This window comes from Rhinoderma darwinii, chromosome 4, assembly GCF_050947455.1.
Source record: "Rhinoderma darwinii isolate aRhiDar2 chromosome 4, aRhiDar2.hap1, whole genome shotgun sequence".
Lineage (NCBI taxonomy): Eukaryota > Metazoa > Chordata > Amphibia > Anura > Rhinodermatidae > Rhinoderma > Rhinoderma darwinii.
In genome coordinates, this window is record NC_134690.1 from 67815123 (window position 1) to 67830800 (window position 15678).

Consider the following 15678-nt stretch of genomic DNA (forward strand, 5'->3'; position numbering starts at 1 on the left):
GTCATACACTTCTCTCCATTAATTTACACTGCACTAGCGATATAGTTATATAGTTATGTGCAGCCACATACACAAACACTAACATTACTGCAGTGTCCTGACAATGAATATACATTACCTCCAGCCAGGACGTGATGTGTATTCAGAATCCTGACACGTCTCAATCTTTTCTGTGAGATTACAGCAAGGCAAACGTAATCTCGTTTGAAATTACAGGTTACATCGTAATCTCACGAGATTACGCTTGCCTTACTGTAAATCTCACAGAGACGCTACAGACGTTTCAGGATTCTGAATAAACATCACGTCCAGGCTGGTAGGGATGTATATTCATTGTCAGGACACTGCAGTAATGTTAGTGTTTGTGAATGTGGCTGCACATAACTATATAACTATATCGCTAGTGCAGTGTAGATGAATGGAGAGAAGTGTATGACGCTGATTGGTCAATGATTGGTCAGCGTCATACACTCCTCTGTACAACACCCACTTGGTCTAAAGTAAAAGCACGCCCAGTTGGGCATTAAGAAACTTATTAGCATAAAGCTAAAAATTGCTCATAAAGTGGTAAAAATTGATAGTTTTTCTAAATAAAAAGCACTGCTGTTATCTACATTACAGCGCCGATCACATTATGTAGGGGATAGGGCACTTATAATGTGGTGACAGAGTCTCTTTAAGTCCCAACTGTTGCAGGCAGGTGTCAGTTGTTTGAAACAGCTGGCACTCGCCAGGTAGGGCACGGGCTCTGCTCCTGACCCCGTACCATCTTGGGGTAATGCACATCCATTGTAACTGTATGTCAGATGTCGCTAAACTGCATCAAAGCGTTTAATCTTCCTTAGTTAAATTGTTTTCTTTCTCAAATATCCTTATCCTTATTATCTTCATTTAGAAGATAGGAAAACATGAGAGAACATAACCTTTCAGATAAGATCCATTATAATCCTAATGGGAAATGTTATTATCAGGACGCACAATCTCAAATTCTAGGTTTGTTTTACTAAAGGGTCGTTATTAAATTATCCCAAACCTGGAATACAAATGACTTTTTATATACGTAATGTTAAATACTTTTGTGTCAAAAAAGACAAAACTATTTAGGAGTGATACCTTTATTGACTTACCAGGGAAATTATAAGTGCAATCTTTCGGAGCACAGGAACACAACGTTTAAGAGATGTTACACCAAAGACATTGTACAGATGCAGGGGCAATAGAGATGATGACTTAAGCTGACCATACACTTTAGATCGCTGTCGGCCGAATGCTCATTCGGTTGACAACGATTCCACCCGACCCTCCTGTGTAAACAGGGCAAGGATCAGCAAATGAACGAGCGTTTACTGATTGTATCGTCTATGCAGCCAAAAATATTATTGTTGTCGGCAGCACATCTGCCTGTGTAAGCAGGGAGATGTGCTACTAATATGATAGTAATGTATGGGGACGAGCGATCCAGCATACATAGCTCGTTGTGATATGAGATAGATAGATAGATAGATAGATAGATAGATAGATAGATAGATAGATAGATAGATAGATAGATAGATAGATAGATAGATAGATAGATAGATAGATAGATAGATACGCTTTAAAGTTGCAGGCTTACTGTAGTGTTAGGCTATATTCACACGAGCGTGACAGAAGTACGCACGTAAAAAACCTGCGTAAAATCTGTCCGTGTGTGTTGCATTTTGCATCAGTATGCTTTGCGAGTGGCATGTGTTTTTCACGCACTTGCAAGCACTTTTTTTTTAAATGTAATTGATGCAAAAAAGACAGACAAGACATGTACTGTCCGTGGTTTTCACGGACCCATTGACACCAATTTAAGACATGCATTGAGTTTCACGCAACGGACACTCGCTGCGTGAAAACTCACACATGTGTGAATAGCCCCATTGAAATCAATGGGGCTGTGTCCTGTGCGTTGTTTCAGCGCACAGCACATGGATGAGATTCCCGCTCGTCTAATCCTTGTAGTTTCAAATCAGCAGAGGAATAATCCAGTATACTAGAAATATGTATTATACTAAATAGTTTATCATTTAATATTGGGGTGCACCATATATATATATATACTAGTCCTTCTCAATGAATTAGAATATCATCAAAAAGATAATTTATTTCAGTAATTCAATTCAAAAAGTGAAACTCATACATTATATAGATTCATTACACACACAGTAATCTATTTCCAGCTTTTTTTTATTTTAATGTTAAAGATGATGGCTAACAGTTACTTAAAACCCAAAATTTAGTGTCTCAGAAATTGAGAATATTATATAAACCCAATTTAAAAAATGATTTTTTTTAAACCGAAATGTTGGCCTACTGAAAAGTATGTACTGTATATGCACTCAATACTTGGTCGGGGCTCCTTTTTTATAAATTACTACATCAATGTGGCATGGCACGGAGGTGATCAGACTGTGGCACAGCTGAGGTGTTATGGAAACCCAGGTTGCTTTGATAGCGCCCTTCAGCTCGTCTGGATTGTTGGGTCTGGGGTCTCTCATCTTCCTCTTGAAAATACCCCATAGATTCTCTATAGGGTTTAGGTCAGGCGAGTTTGCTGGCCAATCAGGCACAGTGATACTGTGGTTATTAAACTAGGTATTGGTACTTTTGGCAGTGTCGGCAGGTGCCAAGTCCTGCTGGAAAATGGAATCAGCATCTCCATAAAGCTTGTCAGCAGAGGGAAGAATGAAGTGCTCTAAAATTTCCTGCTAGACGGCTAAGTTGACTCTTTACTTGATATAACACAGTGGACCAACACTGTTGCTCAGTGGTGCAAAGTCCTGTTTTCAGATGAAATCAAGGTCCCAGAGTCTGGAGGAAGAGTGGAGAGGCAGTCTGTCACGATCTGTGGGTATGTGGACCCACGGGGCCGTACCGCCGTAGCGGGATAGCAGCTGGCCACACAGTGTACCAAGTAGAGTCTATAGTTCGAGTAAGGACACCTGTGGTAGTTCAGACAGTAGCGGTGGTTTGGCTCGGATGGGACCTTCATAGCTGACGTGGTGTAAGACAGCAGACGTAAATCGGTGGCACAACACGACTTCAACTCTCTAAGGCTCAGGAACAAGGTAGCACGGAATACAGGATACAGGTAGCAGGAACGGGAACACTGGGAACTGGAAAAGACAAAGGGACAATTTGCAAGACTAACACAGGTAAACACAACAACGCTCAGGCAATGAGTCAAGGGGCAGGGCCATTCCTATAGTCCAGGGTGATTAGACAATTCTAAACATGTGTGCGCGCTGGCCCTAGTGGTCACTGCAGGCCAGGACGGCAGCATGTGCTGGTATCTCCGGAAAGGAAGGCGTCGGCAGAATGAGAGGAGTCTGTGGTCTGCGACCGCGGACCTTACGGTATCCCCGCTTTTATGCCCCCTCTTCTTGGGACCAGTGTGAGAGAGGAACTTCATGAGGGTAGGAGAATTGAGGCTCTCCTCTGGCTACCAGGACCTCTCTTCTGGACCAAATCCCTTCCAATATACCAAATAAAAAGTTCTTCCTCCCACTTGTTTGGTGTCCAAGATTTCCTTAACCTCTAATTAATGTTAAGGACCGCTGGAGCAAGTACAGGACTAGAAGTCTTGGTGTAGCAGTTCAGGACCACAGGCTTCAGGAGGGAGACATGAAAGGAGATTGGGAGGCAGCCAAAGCTTGTAGGAGACAGGGTTGATCTGCTGTAGGATCTCGAAGGGTCCGAGGAACCTGGGAGCAAACTTGTATGACGGCACCTTCAGCCGGATATTCCTAGAGGACAGCCAGACCTTGGTACTCAGAAGAAACTGAGGAGACTCTCTTCTCCTTGTGTCTGCCTTTCGTTTCATGTGGTCGACCGCCAGCAGAATAGATCGGGTTTGCTGCCTGATCTGCAGGAAGTCCCTGAATGCAGAGTGAGCTGCGGGCACCTTGGAGAGGAATTTGTGGGTCTTGGCCGTAAACAATGAAGAATGGTGTGGCAGCAGTGGACTCGCTTTTGTGGTTGTTATAGGAGAACTCGGCCCAAGGAAGTAACTGCACTCAGTCATCATGCTGCCTGGAGATGAAGTGTCGTAGATAGTTCTCCATGATTTCATTGATCCTCTAGACTTGACCATTGGACTGGGGATGGTAGGCTGAGGAAAAGTCCAACTTCATCTCAAGTAGTTTACAGAGGGTTCTCCAGAACTTTGTGAGGTAAACTGAAGCCCCCGATCAGACACGATGTGTAGAGGTAAGCCATGCAGGCGGAAGATGGGTTGGATGAAGAGGTTGGCCAGTCGAGAAGCAGAAGGTAGGCCAGTCAGCGGAATAAAATGAGCCATTTTTGAAAATCGGTCCACCACCACTCAGACCGTACTGCATACAGCAGAGGGAGGCACATCCGTGACAAAGTCCATTGCTATATGCTGCCAGGGAGCATTGGACACCGGCAGTTGCTGGAGCAGGTGCCGGGGGAACTGCAGCTTGCGTATCCAGCCAATGTGCAATAATGTTCAACGCCTGGAAGAGTTGGTCCTATCAAGACCGGAGGTCTAGCATATCCACTCGCATCACTTGTGACGTCATCATGGTCTTGGGTTGACCAACGGGGTCCAGGGCCTGAGCGTGCTGTCACGATCTGTGGGTATGTGAACCCACTGGACCACACCGCCATAGCGGGATAGCAGCTGGCCACACAGTGTACCAAGTAAAGTCTATAGCCCGAGTAAGGGTACCTTTGGTAGTTAAGACAGTAGCTGTGGTTAGGCTCTGATGGGACCTTGGCTGCAGACACCAGGCGTGGTGTAACACAGCAGACGTAATCAGTGGCACAACATGACTCCAAATCTCTAAGGTACAGGAACAAGGAAGCATGGGATACAGGATACAGGTAGCAGGAACGGGAACACTGGGAACTGGAAAAGACAAAGGGACCATTTGCAGGACTAACACGGGTAAACACAACAACGCTCAGGTAATGAGTCAGGGGGCAGGGCCCTTCCTATAGTCCAGGGTGATTAGACAATTCTAAACATGTGTGTGTGCTGGCCCTAGTGGTCACTGAAGGCCAGGACGGCCGCATGTGCTGGTATCTCCGAAAAGGAAGGCGTCGGCAGGATGAGAGGAGTCTGTGGTCTGCGACTGTGGATGTTACACAGTCAATCCAAGTTGCTTGCGGTCCAGTGTGAAGATTCCACAGTCAGTGATGGTTTGGGGAGCCATGTCACCTGCTGGTGTTGGTCTACTGTGTTATATCAAGTCCAGAAATAACGCAGCCATCTACCAGGAAATTTTAGAGCACTTCATTCTTCCCTCTGCTGACAAGCTTTATGGAGATGCTGACTTCATTTTCCAGCAGAACTTGGCAACTGCCCACATTGCCAAAAGTACTAATACCTGGTTTAATAACCACAGTATCACTGTGCTTGATTGGCCAGGAAACTCGCCTGACCTAAACCCCATAGGGAATCTATGGGGTATTGTCAAGAGGAAGACAAGAGACACCAGACACAACAATGCAGATGAGCTGAAGGCCGCTATCCAAGCAATCTGGTCTTCCATAACACCTCAGCATTGCCACAGGCTGATCGCCTCAATGCCATGCCGCATTGATGCAGTAATTCATGCAAAAGGAGCCCCGACCAAAAATTGTGCATATACTGTACATAGTTTTCATTAGGACAACATTTCGGTATTAAAAATTATTTTTGAAATTGAGCTTATATAATATTCTAAATTTCTGAGACAATAAATTTTGGGTTTTCATTAACTGTTAGCTATACTCATCAACATTAACCCCTTCCCACACCTTGACGTAACTGCACATCAATGTGTGCAGTAAGTTCGCGCACCTTGACGTGCAGTTATGTCTGTGCTTTGACAGTTAACCGCCGCGCGGCGCTACACCGCAGCGGCGGTTAACTGTGCAAGGTGTCTGCCCTGCCCTGTGTCTGCCCTGCCCTGTGTCTGCCCTGCATTCCCCGTTGCCGATCAGCGGCCCATCGCCGCTGATTTAGGCAGTTAACCCCTTAATTTTGAACGCCACCATTAAGGTGTTTAGCGCCGATCGGCAGCCCCCATGTGAAATCACGGGGGCTGGCGATGGTTCCCATGGCAACTGGATGCCAGACAATGGCTTCCGGGCTGCCATGTACAGAAGCCTATGAGGACCAGCCGGAGGGTGGTCGTCGTAGGCTTCCTGTCAGTGTGACTGTTACGTCACAATGACAGTTGGAATGCATTACACTACGTGTGTAGTGTAATGTATTCCAGCAGCGATCAGAGCGGCAAGTCTAAGTGTCCCCTAGTGGGACAAGTGAAAAAAGTAAAAAAAATAATAAAAATATTTTTTTCAAAAGTGTAAAAATAAAAGTTATAAGTGATATAAACAAGAACTGCTTTTTTTCCTATAAGTCTTTTAATTTTCTAAATAAGTTATTTTATTGCGCAAACGCTGCAAAACATAAGAAAACGATATACATATGGTATCGCCGTAAACGTACCGACCCACAGAATAAAATATAATGGTCATTTATAGCCCAGGGTGAACGCTGTAAAAAATAAATAAAAATCATTGTCAGAATTGATGGATTTTGGTCACCTGGCTTGCCGAAAAATGGAATAAAAAGTGATCAACAAAATCGCATGTACCCCAAAATGGTACCAATGAAAATTACAGATTGTCCTGCAACAAATAAGCCCTCACGCAGCTCCGGTGGTGAAAACATAAAAAAAGTTCCGGCTCCCAGATTATGGTGATGCAAAATGTGCAGAGCGTTCCAAAAGCGGATAAGATTGGGCGCCATTTATAAGTGCAACACTGGCCACATATCTGTGGATTATTATTTATTTACCCCATTATTATACCCTCTTATTATGCCCCTGATGTACTCTAACCAGTCTACATATGCTCCCACATTATAAACTGAAATACCAGCAAAACGCCAGAGCTACTACCAAGCAAAATATGCGCTCCAAAAGCCAAATGGCGTCCCTCCCTTCTGAGCCCTACAGCGTGCCTAAATAGCAGTTTACGTCCACCGATATGGCATCGCCATACCCGTGAGAACCCGGTTAATATTTTATGAGGTATTTGTGGCACAAACTGGGCATAACATATAGTGCACTAAAATGGCACATCAGTGGAAAATTTAAATTTTCACTCTGCACCATCCGCTGCGCATTAAACCCTTCGCGCACCATGACTTAATAGCATGTCGTAGTATGGGGGGGTGATATATGGAGCATCTCACGCGCTGAGCCCGCGCCATACAGTGCGGGTGTCAGCTGTGTATTACAGCTGATACCCGGGACTAACGGACAGAAATAGCGATCACGCTGTTACAGGAGCCTGTAAAAATGACAATATACTGCAATACATTAGTATTGCAGTGTATTCTACCAGTGATCTAACGATCTCTGGTTCAAGTCTCCTAGGGAGACTAATAAAATATGTAAAAACAAAAGTAAATAGTTATTATTAGTGGAAAAAATTCAATAAATATTTAAATTCCAAAAAGAAACCCTTTTCACATTTTTTCTCTAAAGTTAATGTAAAAAAATTTCAAAAAATACACAAAATTGGTATCGCTGCGTCCGTAAAAGTCCAAGCTATGACAATATACCATTATTGAACTCGCACGGAGAATGCCGTGAAAAATAAAGAATTTTAAACGGCAATATCACAGTTTTTTGGTCACCTTCGCTCTACCAAAAAATGTAATAAAAAGTGCTCAAAAAGTCTTATGTACCAAAAAATGGTACCAATAAAACTACAGCTCATCCCGCAAAAAAAATATGCCCTCACACCACTCTATTGACGGAAAAATAAAAAAGTTGTGGCTCTCGCAATGCGGGGAGGAAAAACGAAAAAGAAAAAGCAAAACATGGATCAGTTTGGAAAGGGTTAATTACTTTCTAATGAAAAAATTTTTATGACCACATGTGGGGTATAGCCGTACTCGGGAGAAATTGCTTTACAAATGTTGGGGTGCATTTTCTCCTTTATCCTTTGTGAAATTGAAAAAACTCAACATTTTTGTGAAAATAATGTTGATATTAATTTTCACGGCCTAATTCTAATAAATTCTGCAAAAGACGTGTGGGGCCTAAATGTTCACTATACCCCTAGATAGATTCCTGTAGTTTCCCAAATGGGGTTACTTTTGGGGGGCTTCCACTGTTTTGGTTTCTCAGGGGCTTTGCAAATTCGACATGACACCCAAAAACTATTCCAGCTAAATTTGAGCTCCAAAAGCCAAATAGCGCTCCTTCCCTTCTAAGCCCCGGTGTGGGTCCAAACAGCACTTTATTACCACATATGGGGTATTTACGGAATCAGGAGAAATTGTTTTACAAATGTTGGGGTGCTTTTTCTCCTTTATTCCTTGTAAAAATTAAAAATGTCTAAGTTCTTACAGAATCAGAGTAGATTTTTACCTTTACAGACTAATTCCAATGAATTCAGCAAAACAACTGTAGGGTCAAAATGCTAACTTTACCCCTAGAAAAATTCCGTGAGGGGTGTAGTTTCCAAAATGGGGTCACTATTGGGGGGTTTCCACGATTTTCATCCCTCCAGTGCATTGCAAACGCAACACGGCACTGAAAACTATTCCAGCAAAATCAGAAATCCAAAATACAAATGCTGCTCCTTCTCTTCTGAGGCCTGCTGTGGGTCCAAACAGCAGTTTATTACCACATATGGGGTATTGCTATAATCGGAAGAAATTGCTTCACATATGTTGTGGTGTTTTTTCTACTTTATTCCTTGTAAAAAATTTAAATTTCTACATTTTTTCACAAAAAAAAGTAGATTTTCATCTTCACATACTAATTCAAACAAAATGCTAACTATATCCATAGATAAAGTCCTTGAGGGGTATAGTTTCCAAAATGGGGTCACGTTTGGTGGGTCTTTACTGTTTTGGTACCACAAGACCTCTTCAAACCTGACATGGTGCCTAAAATATATTCTAAAAAAAGGAGGCCCTAAAATCCACTAGGTGCTCCTTTGCTTCTGAGGCCGATGTTTCAGTCCATTACCACACTAGGACCACATGTGGGATATTTCTAAAAACGGCAGAATCTGGGCAATAAATATTGAGTTGCATTTCTTGGGTAAAACCTTCTGTGGTACAGAAAAAATCTATTACAAATGAATTTTCGAAAAAAAAATAATAAAATTTGTAAGTTTCACCTCTACTTTGCTTTAATTCCTGTGAAACGCCTAAAGGGTTAAAACACTTTCTGAATGCTGTTTTGAATACTTTGAGGGGTGCAGTTTTCAAAATGGGGTGATTTATGGGGACTTTCTAATATATAGGGCCCTCAAAGCCACTTCAGAAATGAACTGGTCCCTGAAAAAAAAGGCTTTTGACATTTTCTTGAAAAATATGAGAAATTGCTGCTAAAGTTCTAAGCCTTGTAACGTCCTAGAAAAATAAAAGAATGTTCAAAAAACGATGCAAACATAAAGTATACCTATGGGAAATATAAACTAGTAAGTATTTTGTGTGGTATTACTATCTGTTTTACAAGTAGATACATTTAAATTTAGAAAAATGCAAATTTTTGCTAATTTTCTCTAAATCTTGGTGTTTTTTACAAATAAATATTGAATTTATCGACCAAATTTTTTCCCTAACATAAAGTACAATATGTCACGAGAAAACAATCTCAGAATCACTTGGATAGGCAAAAGTATTCCGGAGTTATTACCACATAAAGTGACACATGTCAGATTTGAAAAATCGGCTTCGTCCTGAGGGCCATTCCTGAAGGGGTTAAAAGAAAAAATGCTGGAAATAGATCACTCTGTGTGTAATGAATCTATATAATATATGAGCTTCACTTTTTGACAATATTCTAATTCATTGAGAAGAGCTAGTATATATATATATATATATATATATATATATATATATTTATTTCTTTTTTATTTTATTTTTTTAACCACTCTATGTCTTGATTTGTACAGGTTTCTTGATGTTCACAAAGCTCAATAGTCTGTAGAAAAAGTTAATAGGAATTATAGAGAAGAAAATTACATAAATCTAGAGAGTACAGAGAGTGTGTATTCGTTTTCTTCCACTTTAGGGAGGGGTTGCATGCATGCCTGTACTAGAGAAGTGCTTCTCAAACAGTTATGTGACCCCCAGTTGTCTGTAAGGCGCAGCTGAGGAGGCAGATTTGTCTGAAGTGATCACATGCTGCACATGCTCTGGCTGCAGCAATCTCCGGTTTAGCAATGTAACTAGTTCTGTTTGTGCTTATCTCAGGGACGGACATACCATTTGTGCAACCTGTGCAGCGGCACAGGGGCCCAGTAAATAATGGAGCCCACTTTCACCTTAAAGCAGCCTTCTTCTTTCTAATAGATTAAATGAAAATGCCTGAGCTAATAAACTTTATGGATAACAATTACCGATGGATTGTTAGAGAGAAAAAGGGGATGATCTATGTGATAAGATGGGGCGCTCAGCTGTCTGTGTTCGCCCCTGGCTTATCTTAAAGTCATACTGGGTTCAGGACACGAATGAAAGATAAATTGAGAAACATTTTTAATTTTGACTTTGAGAAGCAATGGTAAGGATCAGGCAATACCAAATTCTGATTGGACCCTGTAAAAAAAAAAGTTGCTTCAGACCAGTTTTCCACAACCAGTGGCTCGGGGCCACATATGGCCCTTGGGCCCCCTGCATGTGGTTCCCCAGCTGTAGGCAGCTGTAGATTTTAATGTGCACTAAGGGCACCAGGAAGGTAAAAAGACGCTCCGTAAAAAGAAGTAGCATGTCACTTCTTGAGGCGTTTTTTGGAGCTGATTTTCCATTGAACACTATGAAACGCCTTAAAAACGCCTCAAAAGAAGCTCCAAATTAAAATAAGCTTCATTTTCAGCTTAAAAAACGCCTGAAAATCATAGGTTCACACTGAGTTTTTTGCAGGCGGATTTTCCTCTCCCTGCACGACGATTTTCGCTGCGTTTTTCGCTGCGTTTTCACCTGCGGCCATTGAGCGTTGCAGGCAACACCGCGAAATACGCTTTCTCTGCCTCCCATTGAAGTCAATTGGAGGTCAGAGGCGTAAACGCCCGAAGATAGGGCATGTCCCTTCTTTCTCTCGTGAGACGGTCTTACCGCTCGTGGGAAAAAGACGCCTCCGCCTTCCATTGAAATCAATGGGAGGCATTTACGGACGGTTTTTGACGAGTTTTACGGCGCGGTTTCACTCAGTGTGAACAGCTCCGTATTTTCCTACGTTTTTTGGTAAGCGTGTGAACATACCCTTACTGTTTTTTGGTCACCTTAGCTCTGAAAAAACATGAACTGAAAAGTTGTATGTACCTCAAAAAACTAAGATTTGTCTCACTAAAACAAACCTTCATATGGCAACAGAAAAATACAAAAATTATGGCTTTTGGAAGACGGGGAGGATAAAATGAAAAATGACTGCGGCAGCAAGGACTTAACTACCATGGATAGAAAGAGAGTGAGGGAGAAGCAAATATGTGCAATTCATGCACATATTTGCATTACAATCCCAAGAAAGAAACTTAAAACCAATATAAAACGATAACCTGGGCAAAATCTGTTTTTTTTATTTCAATTCAAATTACATATAAATGACTAAGGTGTTGAAGTCTTCCAACCTTTAAAGGGGTTGTCTGGGTTTAAAAAAAAAATTGAAACTAAAATGAAACTCATTATTAGTCAATTGGATTAGTCACGATCCGTTGGGATCCGTCAGGATTCTTTAGCCTATTGCCAAACGGACTTGTAATTTCCATCATGGCTTCTATTTTTACCGGAACCATGGCACGTGACAGATGTCGCTTTGCAATGGATCCCAATGGATCTCACTGAAGCTTGAACATTGCGAGTTTGAATAGAGTCTAAATTAGTCAATTGAAATAAACAATGTATGAAATATTAGGGTCATTTGTATATTTCCAGCACATAAATAATGAGTCCATCTTCTCCTTTGATATTTGGTTGTTTTGATTATTGTTCTTTTATTAACATTCAAAAGAAAGATATATACATATTTACAATATATAGAGATTTATATATAAAATGTCCCACATTGGTACAGTTGTGTGTTTTTTACAGGTTGTTTCTTTTAGTACCAGGTGAACTTTCTAGTTTTGGGTTTGATGCCGACAGTTCCTCAAATGGGGGTGGGGAGCTTGGCCCAGATCCAGGTCTGCTGCACTTAAATGGAAAAGTTGTATCCTACCACGTACATTTCCTTTATGGTTATCTTCTTCAGAATTGAGGGCATAACGCTTATTTATGGCACACAAAGTGAACACAACATGTGTACACACCCAACAAAGGAGAGTTGTGCTACAATGTATTAGCTTCCTCTATATTTATGTACAAATCTGAATTTTATTCCAATGAATACGGTGGAGTCACAAGTAACACAACATTGCTGCAGTTGGTCACAGAATATGTCATTATTTTTGGATACACTGTCCGTGGTGCCTTTTAAAAAAAAAAAAAGTTTGCCATGAGCTGAGCTTTTGTAGATACAAATCTTTGAAATATGTTGACTTTCACATCGATGCAAGTGGGTGGGAAATGGAACCTCTTAAGAATTGAACCTTCGACAATGAACTGTAGAGTTTTCACAAAGAGCCGAGATATCCTTGATATCCTACGCAAATGCATTATATAAGAAGACCTCGTTTCATGTGCACTGTGGCTCCTACTATTGAAAGACATGACTATCAATGCAATACAAATGCTACATAGATTTTATTGAGTTTCTTGACAATGCATTCTGACAGCGCAGACTGTGATGGCTACAAACCGGGGATGAAAGAATCTATGCATTGTTTATTGAGAATGATTCCAAGGTACGAAGCATTCTGAAGCGCTTTGGCAGAAGAGGTTGAATTATTTGCTATAAATAATATAATAGAACCAAGAATGGGAAGTTAATGGTTAGAGGTTGAATAGGTTACGTTTATGTTATCTGCTTGTTGAAGAATTATGACCTATGAAGTATACCACCCTCAAGAATATCTCCATGTAGCATTACATTCTACTGTGCTCCATATAGATTGGATCCATTCTTCATCACCTTTGTGGGAAAAACAAGACCCTATCCTAACCAGTCCAATAACATTTTCCATAACATAGAAAATATTGCCACTTGAAACCACTGCCTTTTACACAGACATTTTCCACTATAAAGAACCATCAACAATCACTCGGCCTAAAGATTTGACACTGTGTTACGCTGCTTGGAGTTTTCATAGATATTTTCTCCATCCAAAATACCTATCCAAAGGCACGATAGTCCGAAATCCAGACTTTGTTCCCATATATATACCTTGGGAATTGAGCATCATTTCCTGCAATAGTTGTATTATTGGAAGGTCAACTGCAACATCCGCAGCTTGTATTATACTGCTTCTGGTAGTGCACAGTACATCCCTTTATAGGACATGGTAGACAGCATGGTGCTATTAGATTTGAACATGTGTTCCTAGTGCCTGAAGGTTCTGAATGCTGGAAAGGATTTTTTTCTGATGGCCTACTAATGTGATGCCCATTTTGTTCAGTTCACTAAAAAAACAAAAAACAAAGATAAAATAAGTACATATTAATAATTAAAAACGTTAAAGGGGATGACCGGTTTCAGCAAATTAATGCTATTTTTAACATATTGAAAAGTTATGCAATTTTCCAATATACTTTCTGTATCAATTCCTCACGGTTTGTTTTTTTAAGATCTCTGCTTGTTGTTATCCAGTAGGAATATTCATTGTTTACTTCCAATGGATAAAATTATGTCCATGGTCATGTGATGGACACACAGGTGCTGGGATCGTTACATGGTCATGTGAAGGACACACAGGTGCTGGGATCGTTACATGGTCATGTGAAGGACACACAGGTGCTGGGATCGTTACATGGTCATGTGAAGGACACACAGGTGCTGGGATCATTAGATGACACAGCTCTGATACACATACTGTAACTGTAATGACTGTGTGTACATCGCAGGACGATGGACAGAATGGTCTCCACTGGAAGTAAATAATGAATGTTCCTACAGAATAACAACAAGCAGAGATCTTGAAAACCATGAAGAATTAATACAGAAATGCAGAAACATATTGTAATATATTATAACTTTTCATTATACAAAAAAATTATTTTTTTACTGAAAGCGGGCAATTTTTAAAAAGTAAGGTCAATTTTGGAATGGTATGGATAAAGATAAAGAAGATAGTAGTAGGTAACAATCAGTTTGCCAAGGCTAATTAGAAGTTCAGGGTCAATGGAAAAACTAATTTAAGTTTTTCTTCATCTATAAAAGGTGGGAAATTCAATTCACCAGATTTGAGATTCAAAGTAATTATGGATGAGACAAACTGAAAAGTCACAGTTTTGGTGATTCGGCAGTTGTCAATTTTCCTATTTCAGAGATGTATTTGCCCCATTTAAGGAATTGGACGCTTATAGAAAGTTACGCCTCCAGTGTCTTAAAGGGGTTTTTCCACAATTGACATTTATCACCTATCCACAGAATAGGTGATAAATGTCTGATTGTTGGGGGCCTTACCACTGGGACCCCCACAGAACAGTAGAATGGGGGTCCCAAGCCCCCTGTTCCTCCTCACGGCACGACAGTAGTGTGGAGGAAATTGAATGGAGTGATGTCTATGGGGCTGATGGAAAGAGCTGAGCGCTGTAATCTGCTGTCTCTCTCAGTCCCATAGACTTTGAATGAAGCTGCACCATGCATGCTCGACCAATGCTTCATTTGAACTTCACCTCACTGCGGACGAGCAGTGAAAAGGGACGAGATCTGAGTATCCATGTTCTAGTTAATCATGGGGGTCCCAGCGATCAGGCATTTATCACCTATCTTGTAGATAGGTAATAAATGTAAATTGTGGGACAACCCATTTAAATGATAAAAATATGGTTCTTTGATAGGAAATAAACAGAATTTGACTATAGGCAAACTGGCAAACCCAGATACAGCTCATGTCTACATAGCCTCTTCAGGCGAAATTCACACGGATCTATGGTGATCGATGTGCGCTTCAGTCTAACTGCAAGAGTTATGGAGTTGTGGCCATAACGTAGAAACTAAAATGTGCCAATCTTATGTCCATGTGAAAGCACCCTTAAGAATTAATGGAGATCCATCCATAATGTTGAGTAAAGCGGCAATATCAAGCATTGATCATATAGAAAAAATAATAAAAGTGGCTCTACACAAATGTTAAAACAGAAAAAAGTTACTGCTAACAGGTCTCTGTGTGTGATATATATATAGGGGTTGTCCAGTCCCTAAAAATTGATGGCCTATCCTCAGGATCGGCCATCAATAGATGATGGGTCGGGGTCCAACTCGAGACCACGCCGATCAGCTATTTTGAAGGGAGTGCCGCGCTCGTACGAGCACTGCTTCCCCTTCTTTTCTACTTGCTCACTGTGAATCGTCGATACACATGTAGCGGCGATTCACAGGTATTGCAGCCTACTTCTCTCATTGAAGTGAATGGAAGAAGAAGGCTTCAATACTGTGAATCGCCGCTACATGTGTGTCGACGATTCACATTGAGCAAGAAGAAATGAAGGGGAAGCACCGGGAGTCGGACCCCGACCCACCAGCTATTGATGGCCTATCCTGAGGATAGGCCATCAATTATTAGGGTCTGGACAACCCC

General features: G+C 41.1%; 1 protein-coding gene across 4 annotated transcripts in view; it reads right to left on the minus strand.

The window, feature by feature from the left end:
* Window positions 1-11978: 11978 nt before the first annotated feature.
* The window catches only part of LOC142759217 (ephrin type-A receptor 3-like), a 228025-nt gene continuing 224325 nt past the window's right edge, over window positions 11979-15678 (minus strand). For all 4 annotated transcript variants that reach the window (XM_075861172.1, XM_075861173.1, XM_075861171.1 and 1 more), the window contains one exon: window positions 11979-13558. In XM_075861172.1, the coding sequence (XP_075717287.1) occupies window positions 13459-13558 (100 nt within the window). In that variant the 3' untranslated portion in view covers window positions 11979-13458. The remainder of the gene's footprint in view (window positions 13559-15678) is intronic.